General features: G+C 27.6%; 2 protein-coding genes across 3 annotated transcripts; one reads left to right on the top strand and one right to left on the bottom strand.

Annotated features, from left to right (window-relative positions):
* Window positions 1–1,944: 1,944 nt before the first annotated feature.
* LOC111031232 (peroxidase-like) lies at window positions 1,945–8,643 on the bottom strand. Of its 2 annotated transcripts, XM_022311097.1 has the most exons (12): window positions 8,482–8,643; window positions 7,282–7,480; window positions 6,856–7,035; window positions 6,457–6,626; window positions 6,179–6,392; window positions 4,999–5,196; window positions 4,799–4,934; window positions 3,730–3,889; window positions 3,410–3,586; window positions 3,149–3,347; window positions 2,980–3,079; window positions 1,945–2,213 (listed from the first exon to the last, which is right to left on the bottom strand). In XM_022311097.1, exons 1-12 carry the CDS (start codon window positions 8,584–8,586, stop codon window positions 2,141–2,143), a joined length of 1,911 nt encoding a protein of 636 aa, XP_022166789.1. In that variant the 5' UTR covers window positions 8,587–8,643; the 3' UTR covers window positions 1,945–2,140. The 2 variants fall into 2 exon arrangements, with proteins under 2 accessions (XP_022166789.1, XP_022166792.1); XM_022311100.1 differs by lacking the exons at window positions 1,945–2,213; window positions 2,980–3,079 and having other exon boundaries at window positions 3,168–3,313; window positions 3,378–3,586.
* Window positions 8,644–11,737: 3,094 nt separating this feature from the next.
* Window positions 11,738–20,360, top strand: LOC111031214 (DNA replication licensing factor Mcm6). The gene is made up of 14 exons (XM_022311068.1): window positions 11,738–12,115; window positions 12,188–12,337; window positions 12,398–12,665; window positions 13,616–13,764; window positions 14,830–15,085; window positions 15,171–15,354; window positions 15,415–15,773; window positions 16,200–16,367; window positions 16,444–16,581; window positions 16,664–16,816; window positions 16,883–17,006; window positions 17,098–17,238; window positions 19,246–19,394; window positions 20,222–20,360. The coding sequence occupies exons 1-14, from the start codon at window positions 12,024–12,026 to the stop codon at window positions 20,345–20,347; spliced, it is 2,457 nt and encodes an 818-aa protein (XP_022166760.1). The 5' UTR covers window positions 11,738–12,023; the 3' UTR covers window positions 20,348–20,360.
* The last annotated feature ends 432 nt before the right edge of the window (window positions 20,361–20,792 follow it).

The raw sequence follows: 20,792 nt of genomic DNA, 5'->3' as shown, positions 1-20,792 counted from the left end.
ATAGGTATGTATCTATGTGAAAATCAACTTAAGTTAAATTTCGGTAAAATTATAGAGTAGGTACCAATGCAAATTTGAGAACGATTATTCAGAGGTCTCCTCGAGATAGCTTTCAAAGTTTAAAGTAAAGAAGTTAATATTAAAACATCAATTGGGTTGAATGAATGAAAAAAAAATTAGAAGGGGTATGTGGATACCCGCAGACAAATGCATTTTAAGAATAAAAAAAAAAAATAGAGAAAATTATAAAGTATATATATTTCCTATAGGAAACAAACATTGATATGTGAAATTGGAATTGAAATCAAAATATTTTTATTTTAATTGCAAGCCCTGTCTGTAAGTGTAGGTACTTAATTCAATACAATAAATTATTCTTCGAAAACACAACATCGTATATTATTATTTATTAAAATACAATGACGCTATGAAAAGGAAACAAATCTAGGTAATTAATATCTAAGAATCTTATAGCTTCATTGCATTTAGTAAATAACAATATACGATATTGTGTTTTTGAAGAACAATTTATGGTGTTGAATTAAGTACACTTACAGCATTGATTTTATAATATTATAAAATCAATGATTACAGGCAAGGGCGCAAGACTTGCAAACATTTTGAATTTAATTTCAATTTCACATATCAATGTTTGTTTTTTTCTGATTTAAATTTAAAATAATATATTACATAATAAATAATACATTTTATTACTCTAATTCCGGGTTGCATTAACAATCACTAAACATTTAACGAATAAATAGTGAGTTAGTGGTTCTTTAAACATGATTTAGTGGCCCATGATTAATCAATTAAATTTTATTAAACCGTTATATTAATATTTTTTTCATGCAACCTGGCATGTCTCAGGTATTATAAATATTATACACCAATTAGACCACCATACACCTTTTACTCAATATGTAATCATATGTTTCTTTTTATACCTTTATTGTGTTTAATAAATAATAATATACACAGGTCCCCTCGCCCTGCCCTTACAACATTAAAAGTTAGGCATTACAAATACTGTTATACTGATTTTGGCGAGTGCTTCATGTTGTATATTTTGTTGTTATAATTTGTGACACATGTATCTATAACTATTTCAACAACTTAATTTGCGGATATATTATGATTGACAGAATTACTATGCAGTATGCACACATAATAGAGTTCTGAGTTGCTTATGATTAGGGCCCGGATTTATGTGCTCTAAAAACCTCAGAAATATGCATTTATGTTCTTATTTTGTAGGTAAATATACTCTATAAAATAAAAAAATAAAAAAAGCTTTTATTTCCATTATTTTTTATAATTTATGTTTACATAAAATTATATTGTATTTATACGGTTCATTTGTCGTAGACTTGTAATTATTTCAACATATTGTAATTTCAATCTGAACAATTAATATATTAAGAACCATACCATTTTTACATGTCTTGAAAAAGGAGATTCTGATGTTGCATTTGAAATTAACGTTAGTTTTTTCTAGAGTATTCGTACATTCAACTGTGTTTCCCAGATAATAAATATTGGATGACAGTGAAACGTTTTTAGCCATTCACTTCGACGTAAACATTAAACAGAACAAAACTAATAAGCCATCTGTAGAAAAAAATCCTTTATATCCGGCAACAAATTTCTTTAGTCTACTAGATGTAGTTGCACTGATTTCGGCATTTTAAATATAAATAAATTAAATCGAATGAATATTACACTCACTCGGATCACGACAAACACGACTAAGGGTTTGGTTAGGTTAGTCGATTACAGATTGAAACTTTATGTAACTTTTTGTGACAATAAGTTATAGGCATTATTTTCTTAAAATATTTCGTAAATTAAAAAACAAAGGATACTTCAAATTTATAATAATTATTTTTTAAAAATTTGTTTACAATAAATAAACCTATATATATTTATCAAGACTATTGGCTTACGAATATGTACATTAATTATACTTATTTACAAGTTACAACTAATTTTTAAAAAATATTATTAAAATATGTCTATTGGATATTGGATGTTGGATACCAATGGTGACTGTAAGTTTTTTTAGGACATCGTTCAATCATTGTATTAGATATTGGTTTTAGCTTATAGTATTCATTATGTCATAATAATGTTCACTATATCACTTGAACTCTCTCCATGCTTCTAGATCTATTTTGAAGTGTTTATCGCAATTCCATTTAATCGAAGAAAAACTGTAAAAAACATAATATTATATGTAATTAAATATTATTACGTACCTAATATATTGATTTTAAGTATTAAAGTACTATTTATAAATTATAATCAATGTTAAATGTTAATAGTAAACTGACTTCGTTCAATTATATTTTTAAATGTCTTCTCGTGCAATGAAATAATCTTTACAAAATTATGATTTTTTACTTTACAAGTTGATATTTTAAAGTTAAAGTATTACTTAAGTTATAATGCATATATTACAAAGTAACTTTTATTAATAATAAAATAACTAATAACTTATTGTAAAAAGGGCTCAGTTCGTATGTTTTACAATAAATCATAAATAAATAAACAAATAACTAGTATATTGATATGAAAAATGCAAAAATCGGTAGATGTGACATATAATAGTATAATATAAAGTTTGTTATTTATTTTTAAAAGTTTTGTAGTTATTAAATTGTTTAATATTATTAATTAAATAACATGAACTGGACATGCATGGCGTGCGGAAGGAATGAAGGATGCCTGATAAAAGAAATAATGACTTGGATATTAGCGGGGAGCCGGGGAAGAGGCCAAGGGGAAGATCACGAAAAAGATGGGTAGACAGCATAAATGAAATATGGAATGCAGCAGCCCAAAAAGGTGATGGGATTGATTGTAAAGTTATAGCGTATGACAGAGAGAAATGGGAGAAGGTAGTTTTGGCGGTAAATATCCTCAATGGATCGTAAAGCCGGAAAAAAATATATTATTATTATTTAAAATTATACATACTCGTGTAGACTTTTAAAAACATCTAAAGGTAGAGTAAATAAATTAGTTGTATCGCATATGACATGGCCTAAGTTAATTTGCTTTATAGTTTTTAGTTGTTCTGGAAAATCAAAAATGTTAATTAAAACTAAAATGTATTACATATAAATATATAATAAGAATAAAATACCTTGTGAAAAACTACCAGGTTGTCCTAGTACATCGTAAAAATATCGATCACCATACTTATATCTAAAAAAGCTATCAGATAATATACATCTAGTAGTAGGTCCAACCATGGATCCTTCTTCTGGCATCTCAAGTAATGCCCCGACATGTAAATCTACGTCGTGTACTGTTGCATAAAGTGTTTTTAATATTTGTATTGCCTAATAAAATAAATTATCGAAATGTATTACTATTTTTTAGTCACATGAATCATGAAATTAACTTTAAAAGGTATTAAATCCAATAAATCATCAAATGAATTGGCCCTTGATATTCCACAAATTGATCTGACTTGATTATATACTGGTAAACCGACATCACGGCCTCGCTGTATATCAATAGATAGTAAATCTTGTCCAGTAATATCGGGCAAATTAGAGCGAAAAAGGAAATTTGAAATCTAAAAATAGTCAAAATATAATTTTTAGAGTATGTGTCATATCTCATATCTATTTTACTAACAGTTAAAATGATTGAAAAATATATTTTAATATGTTATTAAATAAGAGTAATTATAATATGTATAATATACAAAAATCTAACCAATTGATTATATGATGCTTGATATTCACGACCTGTAGTTTCAACAAGTCCTCTTATTAACCAGTCAACATTTTTCCCCATAGGTAACAAATCAGGTCTATCCATCCAATCTGTTAAATTAACTCGAAATGCAGCTTTATACATTTTATTATCGATGAAGCTAAGAAAATTTGTAAAATATATGAATACAATATTACAATGTATTTCATTATAAGTAACTTAACACCACAAATTATTCATTTGAAATCATCTAATATATATTTTTGATCATTGTATTCCGTTGAGCGGTGTGTAAATTTTAAAATTAATCTAAGTACTTTTAAAATTCCATTGGTATAGACTATAAAAAATACTTATACAAATTGCTGTAAATAATTTTCAAGATTTTCAACTCATCAAGCAAAAATGTTATTAGCCATGATCAGAAAAATAACTGCAAATTTTGAAACGATTACAAATGTAGGTATAATGACAAAACGAACCAAAACATTTAATATTATATGTAAAAGCTCTAATATAAATATTCAGTGCGATGATTCTTAAATAAGTTAACACTTGAACGTTGTTTGTTTTTGTATTACAAGAATTTTGTTGAAAATTGGTTTTACTTAAATTTTTCGTGATTTTTAGTCGTTCCCGATTATTTTGAAAATTATCGGGAATGCCATTTTTCTCTGAAACCCCTAATTTAAAAAAAACAACTAAATTAAATTTGATACCAGAAACTATACTCTCAAGTTGAAGTTAAAATATTTTTACTGCTTTAAAATGTTACTGACGGTAGGTACATACACACGGATGATTTAACTTGTGCTTGTTCAAAATCCTTGTAATTATACGAACTATTATTTATTTTTTAGCCTTTTGAAAAATGATTCCTTAAAAGGGAGGCCGCAGTTCCGTGGCGGGAGGGGGAGGGGCAAAGTAAGAAATTTCTGATAACACAGCACATACTATTTTTTTGTTTTTACAAGTGATAAAACAATTTATATAACTGTTTGGAAAACATTTTATTTAAATACTTATAGTAAATCTATATAGTACCTATATTTTAAACCAAATACCGTACTTTAATTGAGCTGGAATTTGGTTATGAAGTATTCGAAATGAACTAACTGCAAATTCTAACGATGTTGATGGATTTATTCTATCACTGTACATTGTTTGAGGAGTAAATAAACCATAATACTCTGTATACGTTTCTCCTAAAAATATTAAATGTTTCTATAACAAAATAGTTTTATTCACGAAAAAAAGGGATTATTATACCTAATATAATAGGTAAATAATGATCGTAAGTAATGTGTTGAATAACTGCTCCAATAATCTTTCTAGTTTCTTGATAGAGTATTTCATCCGTCCAAAATTGGTTTATGTAAAACAGCTTGGATGCTAAATTGTTATGAAATCTCAAGAATAAATTATGAAGAAGTGCGTTTCCCAAATTTTGATTTATGCGAATATCTCCTGTATAAAACAATACAAATAATCGATATAAATAATTTTTTTTCCATATTTCCCTATGGTTTTATTATTTAAACAAACTTTTTTTAATATACTTATAAGTTGTATATTTTACATTCTAATGATACTATAATGTTAAACCAGGTTAAATTGTTTCAGATGTTTTAGACGCATCCTGTCCATTAGCCTTCTTTTAGAATATGCCTAATAATTATTGATGGTCAATGGATTGCCATAGTTATCTACCCGCATCTCGATTTGGAAAACCTTTGGCTTTCGTTTGTAATTGTGGAGAATGATACTACCATACAGTATCATGTCACGATGAATTGCATCGGTACTATTGAATCAGTAGAGTGCGGAGATGGTCCGAGGGCAATGTTTTGACAGCTTTGCATGTAACACCAATGTTAGTAATTTACTATACTAGACTTACTGGCATAACCAGGCAGTTGGGTTTAATGGGAGGAGGGTCGGGGGACATTTATTTGGTCTAAAATTAATTTTCTCCCACGGATGCTTTTAGCTTTGAGTCCGTTTATTTTTTAGCTGACCAAATTAAATGTAGCCAGGCGGCCATTGTAGGTTTTGATAATTAATTCAGAAGTCGAGGTGGTGGCCAGTTACACAATAAGTCAATAAAGCCATAGAAAACAAATATAGAATGAATGAATAATAAAGCTTTCTTCTTTTATCACAAATCTGTATCTTTTTCCTGATGGATGTGGTGTTTTAAATTTAGACTATAGTTAAGGCTCATTATAAAAATTATATTTACATTTATATAAATCATTAATTAATTAATTTTTTCTTCAAAATGTACTTTGAATTTTAGACTATTTTTAAGCTTCAACTTTAAAGTCTGTTCGTTACAATCATACTACCACTACGAGTATATACATATTATGTTTATTTAATAATAAATATTATGTTAATTTATACGAAAAATGACTTAATCGTTTTATATATAGTATTATCAACTAACCAGCGAGGAAGCAAACTCTAGAATTTGTTGATGAGTCACATTTTGACGTTGTTCGATTCACTTGTGGACAAAATTCTTCTACTCTAGTATTTTGGTTGTCCTTGACAATATCTGATCGGAGTTTTCCATTCATAAAGGATCTCAGTCCCGCTGCTATAGTATCAGTAGATCCATAAATTTGAGATCCATCAATATATTGAGAGACTTCGGCCATCTCGAAATACAAAAAAAAAAATTAATAGATTTTATAGACATAGAAGTTTTTATTTGGTACTAACAAATGTAGCTGGCATCAATGGACAACTGAAATTAGCCGATGTTACTGCACGGTTAAATGACATGCATGTTTTATTTTTATTTAAATAAACGGGATCATTTATGGGTATATCAATTACATTTTGACATTGAGTTGGTATTTTAGATAAATTTTGAACTGCACAACAATTTGCTATAAAATTAGAAAATAATTGTTGTTATTAGTTATAAATTACAACTATGACTTATATTATAACTTATAATATACAATTTGGTGTCTTAAAATTTAAATAGCTTTTTTGCGGATTTCAATGAATATAAATTGGACTATTAGGCAAGCATTATATTATATATAACATATTTACACCCCACAATTAATGATTTATATAAAAATTATAAGTATTTATTAGTAATAACATTACCAACAGATGTATCTGGTCTTAAAAGAGTGATATCATGAGCTATAAATTGTCCCCATTGCATTAAGAGTACATTTAGTTCATCATCATCTAACCGCTGATTATTCAAAAACAATTGTGTATTAATTTCTCTTGCTCCAGGCAACTGCGATCCATTTGATTGTTGTCGAAATTTATAAATACCTATAAATCAATTCAATTAAACAAGTCAAAAAAATATATTTTATAATTCTTACAAGTTATAACCAATAATTTTGAAAAAAGTTATATTTATGTGATACTATTATTAACCTAAATTAGATTACTTCATTCTGTTTTTCATATCATAAATGAAAATGAATGACTCTAAATTTTTGAATATCTCATTTAAAAACAAAATAAGAAAACGTTAAGTCTATTTATAATTAATGGTAAATACGAGTACAATACCATCACTATACTCAGCATTTAGGAGTCTCAGAAACGGAGTATTAGATGCGCCCCAAGTAGGCACTCTTAAGTTATTGCATGATCCGTTGAAAGTTCTATATTTCGAGTTTGGATTACATATTACAACTGGTGCACATCTTCTCATGTAATCTTCATTTGTCAATGGAAATACATCGGTGTGTAAAAATGGTGACTGTGCCTATTTTAAATCAAAAAATAATCAATAAATAATGTTATATAATATTATACATGATCATTTAATATTTCATAACTATTAAATTTTTTTTTTTTTTTATTGATCTTAAGCCCGGCAACTGTGGCCATTAGCTGTAGTAGGTATTGTAGGTTTTTTGGCACGGTAGGGGGGAACACACGTGTTTGTGTTTGGCAGAATTTTTAAGTGGGCACCCGTAGGTACTGCCATTCCCGGGTGGGGGGATGACGGCAATTCTCAACATCCGCCGTGACTCAGCTGAAGAAAAATGCCGCCCAGTGGCCGAGAATCGAACCGGCGACGGCTGCGCCGCAACCGAGGCCTAGACTGCTCGGCCACCTCGTCCCCCACCTATTAAATTATATTTTAAGAAAGTAGGTAAAAATGTTTTATTCTATAGTCCAGGAGGGGAGGGGGGGTCAAACCCACGGTCCTCAAAGCCTTTTTTTCCGATTATTATATTTGGATTTTGCTGGTGCCTATGCCTACGAATAATATTTTATCAATTACAACAAAGTGACAAAAGAAAAATCCTTGTTACCTATATGTTAAAAATAAAAATGGTATCAATTATAAATCGAAAAAAAAAAGTTGATATTTCAAATATTTATGAGTACCTAATATCGCTAGGCTCGGAATATCAAATAGAAGACAGAACCGTGCAGCATGAAATGTATTGAATTTTATAAAGTAGTTAAGCCCTCCCCCTTCTCAAAAAATCAACATTCTTATCATATATTTATGGTAAGTACCTTATACTATATAGTAAATATTTCTTTATTGCCAAGCTGATATCTGATGTGTGTAGACGTGTAGTGTAGGTACCTACTCATACATTAAATAAATCATAGATAAATTACAATGTTATATAGTTAATAGTTTGCAGGTCAGTACTCAGTTTGGCAAAAATCTATTACTCATCTATTTAAATATAAACTTAAGTAATAGGTACAAATAATTAGTTCAATAAATACAGTTTTACTTACATGCGTTGATAGAAGAATTGTTATTGATGTAATGATGATTGTCTGTACATGTGCAGCGATAGTATACACACAATTTGTTTGTTTAACTTCTATCCTCTGTGCCATGTTAGGTTATGAATATTGATGTAGTGCGTCTAATAGTAGAGAAAAACTTATAGTGTCTAATACCACACTATACACCGCTACTTTTATAGTAAATATCAAATATTGAAATACTCTATAACCAAGCGTAGACACATCACACGTATCCCTATTTACCATACTATTATACATTAGATCCGCTCAATTATGAATTCAGAATAAAAATAATTTCTTATTCCTTTCATTTAATTAATAGATTTCATGGAATTCCGTATTTCATAGTACCTTGCACCTATATAAATAATAAATACTTATATACATAAATTGTATTATGATCGTTCAAAATGAAAAAAAAAAACGAAATTATTAATCACTTTCTATAAAATTGAACTATACGTAATAATAAATATATAATGTTCTGACATTATATATTACTACTATTATATTGTTAACTGCAGGTTTGTGTTTATACGAATAATAATAGTATGTAGGTACGCTTATTATATTTCCGTGTTTTGTAATAACGTAAAAGTCATGGAAATCAGAGAATAAAATAGTTAAAATCTGAAGTTTACAAACACCTTCATGCATAACTTTTTATTTTTCGTATATATTTAAAACAAATTCAAGATCATAGAAAAAATGAATGAAAAAAATATTCTTGTTAAACTTCCCCTAAAGTTGACCAAAATTTTGACTGCGCCATATACGGTAAGGATTGCATCAAATAATACAAATTTATTTATGCCATTTCTGGAACCTTAGTATGTTTTTATCAGTTTTAATACTCTGCAAAAGGTTAAAGTAACATTTAAAAATTTAAAAATTTATTTAAACCAAATTAGGTATTTTTGTTTTATCATTTTCTATGCTTGATCAATTTTTAAAAATATTATGACTCGTTTTGAGATGTCTACAGTTATTTTAAATTTTAAATTTTTCTTAGTTTTAGATTTTAAGCGAAGCGATGAATGTATTGATTTTACAATAATGTGTGTTTTTATATTCATTTAATTATTTATGTATTAATTTTTTTTTTGTGTGTCTGTCATCACGGTTTTGGGCAGTAAAAGTGCTTCAATTTTCTTCAATAGCAACTTTTCTGGTAGGAAAGTGAATCTAGTTGGTGCATTCGAGAGGTCAAAATGTAGGTATTATTTTTTACTAGCATTTAAAGTTCAAACTTCGACAATATTTATCAAATTGAAAATTGAAAATTAGAGTCGCATATAATACAGAACTATAAATATGATATAAATATTAAGGTATATTATTATAGTAATATTCAGCTACTAAACATAACAGTATTTACAATGTTGTCTAAATAAAGTCTTTATTTGCGCCTATGCCTGGTTCAGATGTTGAAGGGGCAGGAGGCTGGAGCGTAGCATAATGTATTAAGGAGTAATATTTAAGCAATTCTTATGACATATACATTTGAGCTGTGTCAATCATGTGTGAGTGTATAATTAATCTGCTAACAGCCGCCGACAAATACAACTCTCGCAAGTGCATACACATTGCAATGCATTGCGGAAAATTCATTATAATTAAATATTTTTATTCACATAACTATACCTACAAACTAGGTACTAACTATAAGCTGAAAAATACTTCCAGATGTTAGATCGTAGTCTCGAAAAAATGGTTAAATATAATCGAATATAATATAAATAATCATTTTAGGTATCACTTTTTCTATTTAAAATCCAAAAATTTTCAAAATAAATATGAACATAATGCAATTATTACACAGAATTCAAAAAATAATATCTTGATTCTGAGATTCCTAGATATTTTGTCAAATAATTCATACATATATCAAAAATTAAAATCGGACATTGTGAAGTATATAATATGTGTAATTTATCACCGCGTATTGGTCTAAGAAGCATGAAAAAAAAGTGTACTGCAAATTCTCTAAGAAGTAAGAACCATAGAAGGCAATAATAATTATTGAACACATAATTTTGAATACAATGCATTTTTTTTTTTTTTTTTGAAACTTTGTTGTACAACAATACATTTAAAAAAATTACTAATTTAAAATTACGATTGATTAGAATTAAAATATTTTTTTCAAATAGCTGTTATAACAATGTAACTACTAACTGTTAGAAAAACGAAAATACCCATATGATAAAATTATTAAAATTACATATAGGTTTATTAGTAATGGGTTATAAAAATATAATAATAGTAGCCAGAGTCTACCTATAGGGGGTGAAGGAAGGGGTCCACGACATAATTAGCCCCTCCATATATTACTGTAAATTGTAATAAATATTTATATACGTTTTATTTATATTTTATACCGATAATCATTGAATAATTACTTATAGACTTATGGTACAATTTATTTATAATCTTAAAAATAAATTGAAAATAAAAAAACGATAAACTAAACAAATTGAATATATAATTTAGGTTGAGGGGCCTCACCAAAAAATTAGGCCTAGCCCCAAAATTCCTAAGTAGGGCTTTAATAATAACGAGAATAAATGTAGTTAAGAATAATTTTAACTTGTAAATTATAAATTATAATAAACCTAATGTTAAGAAATTAAAACGTAAGTTTGAAATTGTGTAATATTAGTAAAAATCATAGCTTATAGGTAATAATAGTTGGTTTTAAGTAGGTACTAAATTAATAATTTTTCTTGTGCACTGCATAAAATGTTTCTCATTGCACAGTGCACACTGTATAGTAAAAAACTCAGTTTACTTGCTAATATTCCACTAAAAGTAGTTTTAGTATACTTTAGTGATATTTAAAATGTATTTTTAAGTAAATATGTATTTTTATACATGATTTTGAAATTCAGAGTAATCTCACTTCGAAGCAATATTTTAGAAGTAGTTACACATCGTAACAATAATATATTTTATGCATAATTTCGGTATAATACAGGAGTAGCTATAGTCGTGGCCACGAATTATGATTTACTAAAAGATATTAAAAGATATCTTGATTCGTGGTCATGACATAATAAATTATTATTATTAATAAAGTGTTCGAACACTCGAAGTACCTAATAAATTCGAAGTATTATCAAATCGTCGTAGATGATTCTCGAGGTAGTTGTAGCAACCCAAGTTGTCGGTAGACCACATTTATTTAAATGTGGTTACACAGGTTATCAAGTTTCCCGCCAATTTATGGTGGACAACAACAAAACATTAACTTCGGGGCAACATGAGTATATGACGTCCGACTGGCTGAAACTGGAAGGAAATAGACAATAGACTGTCCTAAGAGTGTGTGCTGTTGTCCCGTGTATCAATAATTATTAATTACTGTTCATATTATTCTGGTAAGCTCTTCATCAATTCCTCAATCGTCATTCGTATTTTCTCTCGTCGTCGTTTATGTTTCATCAATTAGCATAGACATAATTGTGTACTTAGCACAAATCATTTCTTGTTAAAATAAGTCTTATCGTCGGTATCCTTTATTCACCATGGATGTCGCTGAAACTCAAACAGGAGTCAATAGGGTACGCGATCAGTTGAAAGTCAGGTCGCAAAAGTTATTTCAAGATTTCTTAGAGGAGTAAGTTTAAATTATATATTTTTAAGTTTTTCCCCTTAAGATAATAACTCTTCAATTCTTTTTAAATATTAGATTTGTCGAAGAAGGCTGCAATGAACCCAAATATTTAGAATCTGCTATTGAGATGACAAATTCTGAACGTTTCACATTGGAGGTCAGTTTCCTCGATGTTGAAAAATTCAATCAAAATTTAGCCATCACCATTCTAGAAGAATATTACAGGTATGACATTTGGTATCTATTTTTCACATTTACATAGTTTAATCAATGTTTTTAATTTAGAGTTTATCCAGCTTTGTGCTTAGCTGTTGGTAATTTTGTAATCGACCGAACTGAAGCTACAGGAAACCACCAAGATTATTATGTGAGCTTTGTAGATGTTACCACTAGGTTCAATGTAAGAGAATTAACAACTGCCAAAATTGGCGAGTTGGTACGTATTTCTGGACAAGTTATTAGAACACATCCTATTCATCCAGAACTAGTATCTGGACATTTCACATGTCAAGACTGTCAGACAGATGTTCCTAGTGTTGAACAACAATTCAAAGTAAGTCAATTTAATTGTATTGGCCTATATATTTTACATTTTTTTAGAAGAATCATTACCAGTCCATATTAAGAGTACACTTATAGAATGAATACCTACTAAATAAAGTATTTTATTTTGTATTCTGTTCAGACAATATTTACAATAGACAATATAGATTTAAAATATTTTGATGTATTTTAACTATATTTTCAAAATCTATATGCTTGTTAAGCTAGAAAGTGTATAGTTTAAATAGTTTCTGTGTCCCCATTATTCAAACTTATAATTATGCATGCAATAATTTGTTACATTGAATAATTAAGTATAGATCTCTTGAACTTCAAATGACTAGCTTCTGAATAAAGTCTAATTAGATTAACACTTGATTAATCTTAAAAAGTAATAATGTTATTGAAGATATTTATTTTGTCAGAAAAAATTACTTTTTCAGGTACATATTAGTATTGTTAGTGGATTTTATTTTTTTAGTTAATCTTTGGCAATGAAACATTTCATAATTCTTGAATTTTTTATTTGGCTTGTATTGTATAATATTCATACTCCTAAACACGCTTATACCTATGATGTTCATTAAAATTTGCTTCTCTATTGTCTATGTATAAATTACTTTACAATAATGCATGAGTCAATTACTTTTTCTTTTTTTTTCTTTTTTGATTGATGATACATTAACTTATTTTAATACTGATTTTTTAATTTATCCATTTTGCTTATATTATACATATTTGTATCTATTAGAGGATATACTCTTTTGAAATTCAAGTGTTTATTTTTCATTATTACCTCAACACTTGAATAAAATAGTGTTGACTTACATAACTTGTTTAACCAATTACTATACAAATAAATTAATAAAAAACCACCAATGGCTGTGTGCATAACTAATAAATAAAATACAATTTGTCAACAACAAATTTTGTATTTAAAGGCTATTAATATTTTTTTAGTATACTCAGCCAACTATATGCCGAAATCCAGTTTGTGCTAACAGAAGAAGATTTAGTTTAAATGTTAATAAGTCACGATTTGTTGATTTTCAAAAGATAAGAGTTCAAGAATGTCAATCAGAACTTCCTCGGGGCAGTATTCCACGAAGGTATACATTTCCTACCATAATACTGACACATAATAACACATTGACTGCCATGTGACCACAAGCTATCATCTGTAATTCTCAAATTTTATATGTTGTAACCTCTGGCGTACATAGTTGATCATAACTACCATTCTATGGCCGCTGGCAACCTAAAATTTAATAGTTTTATATTAACTTTTCTATGCCGTGCTACAATAATGTACTAAAAAAATGTGCGGTGGCCTAGAGGGAATTATTACAATTTTTTTGATATAAGGTATATACATAACTTTTTTTTTGTATTTATAAATGTTTTTTCAAATACAATAAGGTAAACGAATTTGGAATGACATTGAAAAATATGCTTGGCGTATCAATAATACATATCAAGTGACATGGCAATCATCGTGTTAAAATAAAACATTTAACATATGCATTTTGATATCCCAAATCTTAGAACCAGGCAATTAGATACTTTTATGTGCCACTCTAATGTTCAAACTATGGTCAAAATGCACCTATAAATAGCCTAATGCAACTAGTTAATTATTTAAATGTTGATCTGTTTTCCTCTGTCTCCTTAAATAATTTGAATTATTGCCTAAGTAATCTTTTGGCTGTATAAATGTTACATTTTATGTCAATATCTCATTAAATTAAGTTCCGTTGTTAAACATCTTTATTTTGTATGCTTATCCATTTTCTTTCAGTGAATTTTTCAACCATAATTGTCACATCACGTATATTATACTTAGACCTGCCTTTTTACCAATTATATTAGTACCTGTACTTTCATATTATAATATTCAAGGTTAATAGTAATGTAATAAGGAATATTAAACTATGTAAATTCTAGACGTATATCTATAATATTTGTAACTGGGTTCGTCCGTTTAAAATGTACAAATAAATAAATATAAATACCACTTATAAATTAAAGAATAACATTATATATCTATAGAGTATAGATAGAAATCACGCTTTAATTATTAGAAAATATTAATATTTTTACTCATATTTCTATTTTTTAAGAAATAAAATAAAAACTGCCTTTTATTTATTTATGTTTATTTGAAATTTTTATAGTCTTGAAATTATCCTGAGAAACGAAAACGTTGAAACTGTACAAGCTGGTGATAGATATGATTTTACTGGTACATTGATTGTTGTTCCTGATGTAAGTGTTATGTCTACACCTTCTGCTAGAGCTGAATCTGCTTCCGGACAAAAACGAGGAGATGCAAATAATGAAGGTGTCAAAGGACTAAAATGTTTAGGAATCAGAGACTTAAATTACAAGCTGGCATTTTTGGCATGCAGCTTATCTGTAACAGGTTCAAGAGTAAGAAACCATACAAATATAAACACTAATATTTTTCTTCAAATTTAAATATTACACAAATATTGAAATTCATATGTTTATGTAGTTTGGCGGAAGTGGAGAAATGCATAATGATGAATCAACTGTTGACTCAATTGAACGTATGAAGAAACAAATGACTGGGCCACAATGGGAAAAAATATATGAAATGAACCGTGACCGTAATTTATACACGAATCTAATACATAGTCTTTTCCCTTCAATCCACGGAAATGATCAAATTAAGAAAGGTTAGGTTTATACATGCATAATTTTTTGATTGACATTACATTTTTTTGTTTAATTTATAGGTGTTTTATTAATGCTTTTTGGAGGAGTTCCAAAAACTACATTAGAAGGTACTACCCTTCGGGGAGATATTAATTGTTGTATAGTGGGTGATCCTAGTACTGCTAAGTCTCAGCTACTGAAACAAGTGGCTGATATGTGTCCTCGTGCTGTTTATACTTCTGGGAAAGCTTCAACTGCAGCTGGTCTTACAGCTGCTGTTGTAAGGGATGAAGAATCTTTTGATTTTGTTATCGAAGCTGGAGCACTTATGTTAGCTGATAATGGTGTGTGTTGCATTGATGAATTTGATAAAATGGATGTACGTGATCAAGTAGCTATTCATGAAGCTATGGAACAACAGACTATATCAATAGCAAAAGTATAGTATTTATAATCAAACAAATTTAAATATTTTTGTATAAATATAATAGTTAAGTTTCAAATTATCTATAAGTTTGACTAAGAATAATAAGTATAATTATTATCATCTTGTTTATTTGTTAATTTATTTCCTTCTAATATATTTTTTTAAATAATTTTCTTTAACTATTACCTTATTAAAGACATATATCTATAAGTAATTAATTACCACATTATTTTTTGATTCACATAAGCTAAAAACTGAATAATTTATATTGTTGTTGTATTCACTTTAAAGTTAAACTTATAAATAGTAAAATTGTTTTAGTAACTTTGGGTAATGGATAAGAGTATATTAACTGGGTGCATTGATGGGTTCAAAGACAAACACAATGAGATTCCTTATTTTAAATACATGTAAAATTTATTATTGTCATGATTTTAGGCTGGTGTTAGAGCAACATTAAATGCTAGAACATCAATATTAGCAGCAGCGAATCCTATTAATGGTCGTTACGATCGAAGTAAATCTTTACAACAAAATGTATCCCTCTCAGCTCCAATCATGTCTCGTTTTGATTTATTCTATGTTCTTATAGATGAATGTAGTGAGGTAATTTAAAATAATTATTATTTTAAGCAATCAATAATTAATTGTAATAATATTTAATATCATTAAATAACTGTAGGTTGTAGATTATGCGATAGCGAAGACAATTGTTGAAATCCACAGCAATATGGAAGATACAACTGAAACATTATATAGTCAAGAAGATATTTTAACGTATATTGGTTTTGCTCGTCAATTTAAACCCCAACTCACAGTTGTAAGTAAAAGAAATATATATGTAAATTTTGGTACTAAAATTGTGGTTGTATTTGTAATTATTCATTGGTATTCATTCTTAGGAAGCTTCAGAGAAATTAGTAAATGCATATACTCAATTAAGACAGCGTGATAGTCAATCTAGTACAAAATCAACATGGCGTATAACAGTAAGACAGTTAGAGTCATTAATTCGTCTTTCTGAAGCAATGGCCAAAATGGAATGTTCAGATCATGTAACTGATAATTTATTTTTTGTAGAAAAAACAAATATTTTAATTAAAAATTGAAATTATCCTTAGGTAACACCTAAACATGTATCTGAAGCTTTCAATTTACTTAATAAGTCCATAATCCGGGTAGAACAACCCGATGTCAATCTAGATGACGATGATGATGATTTGATTGGAATACCTGAAACTGATGGTAATTTTAATAAATTGACTGATATTACTATTTGAATTATTATTAAATAATTTTAATTTTATATATTATATTAATGTTCTGTTGTATTTAGGAATGGATGTTGATTCAGTAGAAGAACCAGAAAAACGAGGTTTAACTAAAAAAAAGTTAACGCTTGCTTTTGATGAGTACAAACGAATTACAAACATGCTTGTTGTTTACATGAGAAGTGAAGAAGAAAAACGAATCGCTGGTTTGTATTTAGCTGTTTATTTTTAAAATCTGAGTTGAGCCTTAAATGTACAAGTTATACAGTAATATAATTTTTTTGTGAACTGGTTTTTTTATTAGAAAAAAATTTAAAAGGTGAAGAAGAAATTTCGCAATATCTTTCAAAATAATTAAGAAAAACATAACAAAAAAAAATTAAATACAAACTTAGAATTTTTACCTTAATAATTGTTCAGTTGCGTTAATTTTATTAAAAAATCTAAAAAAAATGAGGTTTGAGACTTTTCATCAAATATTCATAATACCATTCACTAGATACTATAAATTATTTTGGCTCTTTTGTGCTATTTATAGATATTAGACACTTTCTACTTTTACACGTTATTTTTGATTTATCTATATAAGCCCTAGGGTTTGCGGTTTTTCTGTATACTGGCTCTAATACTGCAATTGGTATTTTATTTCAATACCGTCAAACCATTTGATTTTTTTTTGGTATTCTAGTGTAATATATATAGTGCGTTTTAATTTGAATTTTAGATTCTAATTGTAGCGAATGAATTTATTGTATTTTACCACAATGTGTGTGTGTGTGTGTGTGTGTGTGTTTTTTTATCAGAATCTTTTCTGATAGTAAAGTTAATCTAGTTGATACTTTTTAAAAGTCGACATTGAAAATTCCTATTTATTTTTTAAAATTTCTTGAAAAACAAACAAAAAAATGTTAATTTTTGTACCTCAAATAATATAAAAAGTTTACCAGAAAGTAACATTAATTTTTATAAGCATTTGAATTTAAAATGTTTACGATGTTGGATTTTCACCAGTAAATTAACTAACTGTCTTCAACCGATTTTTCATATATTGTAGTTATTCAATATCAAATAACAGTAGACACTTTAAATTTTCATTGGTTTTTTTTAGCATTTTCCATAGATTGTAAAATTTTCAAATTATTTAACTATTTATAGCCATGAGACATTTTTAAAATATTATAAATTGTTTTTCAGTTAGAAATTCATAAAAGTTTTTCTTCTCAAAGCTAACATTAGAAATTTTAATAGAAGATTTCCAACAGGTTTTTCTACCTCTATCAAAAAAAAAGTTTACCGGAAAGTTATGCCATTTATACATTTTATACAATTGTTTTTGGAATTTTTAATAATTTTTTTTTAACTATTAAATTTGATTATTACAAGTATGCTAGGATGACACAATGTCTCCGCTCAGAATTTTTTTTTGTGTGCATTGGTTTATTACTGAATTAAAATAAGACACATACATTACAGTGACATGTTCGACAACTACTGCACAGGAGAGCTTTACCTTCTTGTTCACCTTTTTTTGTTGAGATTTTTAATGCTTTTTCGAGTTTTTTTACTGCATTATATTCATACTCACAATTATAACAATATATGCAAATCAAATTAAGTTTCTATTTATAGTTATATATTAATATATACCGTGAAACTTCCATTCTACAAAGTCTAATGGCCTCACAAGTAACAAAAAAAGATTTTTTTGTAGAGAATTTTGTAAAATAGAATTGAACATATTTGATTTTAATTTGGTTTGGATCTCAAAATATTTAGTTAAACAGAACATTTAGTTAGTTTTAACTTCATGTTTCAGTATAATTATACAAGAAATATATAATTAAAGTGAGCACTTATTTTTCAACGTATTTAAATATAGTTTTATTGTCAAGAACTACCTATCTGAATCTCTTTCTATGTCGATGATTGGTGGTAAGTCCAATAGTCTATCTTGATCTGTGATATTGGAATGTGTCCAAAAATTTTTTAAATATTATTTAAGATAATCACGAGATTTGTAGTGCACCCTTGTAGTTTGCGGCAATGACTACCATCTCTATTCAGAATTGTTTCTTGTTTGTAATGGTTTGCATTAACTTACAGTGTAACACACCCATTACGGTGACTTACTCAATGATAAGACTGTAGCAGAGCAAGTTCGCTGATATTTTATTTTGACAAGGATTAAATTCCATTACTTTTTTGTGTTTTAGAAAAAGGAGAAAGTGATGATGGTGGATTATTACGTAGTGGCATAATCAATTGGTACTTAGAACAAATTGAAGATCAAATCAATGACGAAACTGAGTTGTTGGAAAAAAAAAGTTTTATTGAGAAAATATTGGATCGTTTAATTTATAATGTAAGTAAATTAGGAAGATACCACCCCCATATATGTTGTGTTGGTCTTACAACTGTACAAAAACAACAAATTTCACATTCACAATAATCTAATTTACTCGTTTGTTAAAATATTAGAGTAAATTGGCCAATTATAAAATTTGAAGGTAAGATTATTCTAGGAGGCTCTTATTTTTATTTTATTTTTTTATTACAAAAGATTTTAAAACTATACATTTATTGTTAATTTTTATATGATGATAACTCGCTGCAAAATAATAATATCAATAAAAGCCATCAAGATCGTTAGGTAATATTGTAATAATCATTAATCATATATTTAAATTTTATAATAGGTCAAGTCACTCTTAATATTAAAAATATCGTAGTAAAATAAAATGAGTTATTGGAGAGGTTACCAAAAATTTTTGGCTCACAGGGCCCTTTTTGAACTAAGGTTTTCTAAGAGCTATTCCCATGTCATAGGATGACTAACCATAAGAATTAGAAAAATTAAATAAAAACCAGGACAAATTGTAATGGGTAATGGGTAGTATAAAATTATGTATTTAATTAAAATTATACATAATTTGTACATTTTTATTTACATAATCGTTATCATTTCCATCTCCGCCACTGTCAGGTTTTCAAATTTATCAAAGATACTTCAAAGCACCAGAATGTCGTTTCGCTCTTTGGGATCCGCTGGGTTATTGTGAAAGTAAAATGTGTTATACTGTACATTATACTACAGTGATAACATTTGAGAGTGTGGCCTCCTCCAAATAAATATGAGTACCATATAATATATAATGTTACTATACTTGAAATATTTTTATTATTTAATAGGATAATGTATTAATTGCCTTATCACAACAATCAAAATCACAGTCCAGTGGCGTAGAACAAGAACAAGATGTTGTAGATGAAGATCCTATATTAGTAGTCCATCCAAATTTTGTGGCAGACCTCTAATACATTGTATTGTAATTGTAACTTTTTATTTTTAATCATCTAAATATTAATTTAAAATTATTTCTTGAATTATTTATGAATATTATAAGTTGTAAACTTGTTATATTTGCTAATTCTTTTTTTTTTTTTAAGTGCAGTGAAATATTATTATTTTACATTAAACTGTGTATGTGTATTATAAATTATAATATTAAATTATGTATTTTTTTTTCTATTAAAAACAGTGTTTAAATAATTACAATTACTCGTATTATATTCTACAGTTTATAGACTATTTGCCATTTGGTAAATTAAACTTAGTTCAAACTGCATACAAATAGTTTAATTATCATAATCAACTAAAATGTATTAACTATAGAATGATAGAAACCTAGCCTGGCCTAACCAAGTTATAGAAGGGATAATTATTATTTGATTTTGGTATATCCTGACTGATATTCTGTAC

This window comes from Myzus persicae, unplaced genomic scaffold (assembly GCF_001856785.1).
Source record: "Myzus persicae strain clone G006 unplaced genomic scaffold, MPER_G0061.0, whole genome shotgun sequence".
In the NCBI taxonomy this organism is placed as follows: Eukaryota; Metazoa; Arthropoda; class Insecta; order Hemiptera; family Aphididae; genus Myzus; species Myzus persicae.
This window is presented reverse-complemented; position numbering and strand designations above follow the sequence as displayed.

Excerpts from the sequence above, each read along its gene's own strand:
- LOC111031232 (XM_022311097.1), bottom strand. The coding sequence starts at position 8,586 with ATGGCACAGAGGATAGAAGTTAAACAAACAAATTGTGTGTATACTATC. Across the intron at positions 4,935-4,998 it reads TTATTTACCTATTATATTAG|GAGAAACGTATACAGAGTAT; the intron begins GTATAATAATCC and ends TAATATTTTTAG. Across the intron at positions 2,214-2,979 it reads GTTTTTAAAAGTCTACACGA|TTTTTCTTCGATTAAATGGA; the intron begins GTATGTATAATT and ends TGTTTTTTACAG.
- LOC111031214 (XM_022311068.1), top strand. The coding sequence starts at position 12,024 with ATGGATGTCGCTGAAACTCAAACAGGAGTCAATAGGGTACGCGATCAG. Across the intron at positions 13,765-14,829 it reads CGGGGCAGTATTCCACGAAG|TCTTGAAATTATCCTGAGAA; the intron begins GTATACATTTCC and ends AAATTTTTATAG. Across the intron at positions 15,086-15,170 it reads TATCTGTAACAGGTTCAAGA|TTTGGCGGAAGTGGAGAAAT; the intron begins GTAAGAAACCAT and ends ATGTTTATGTAG.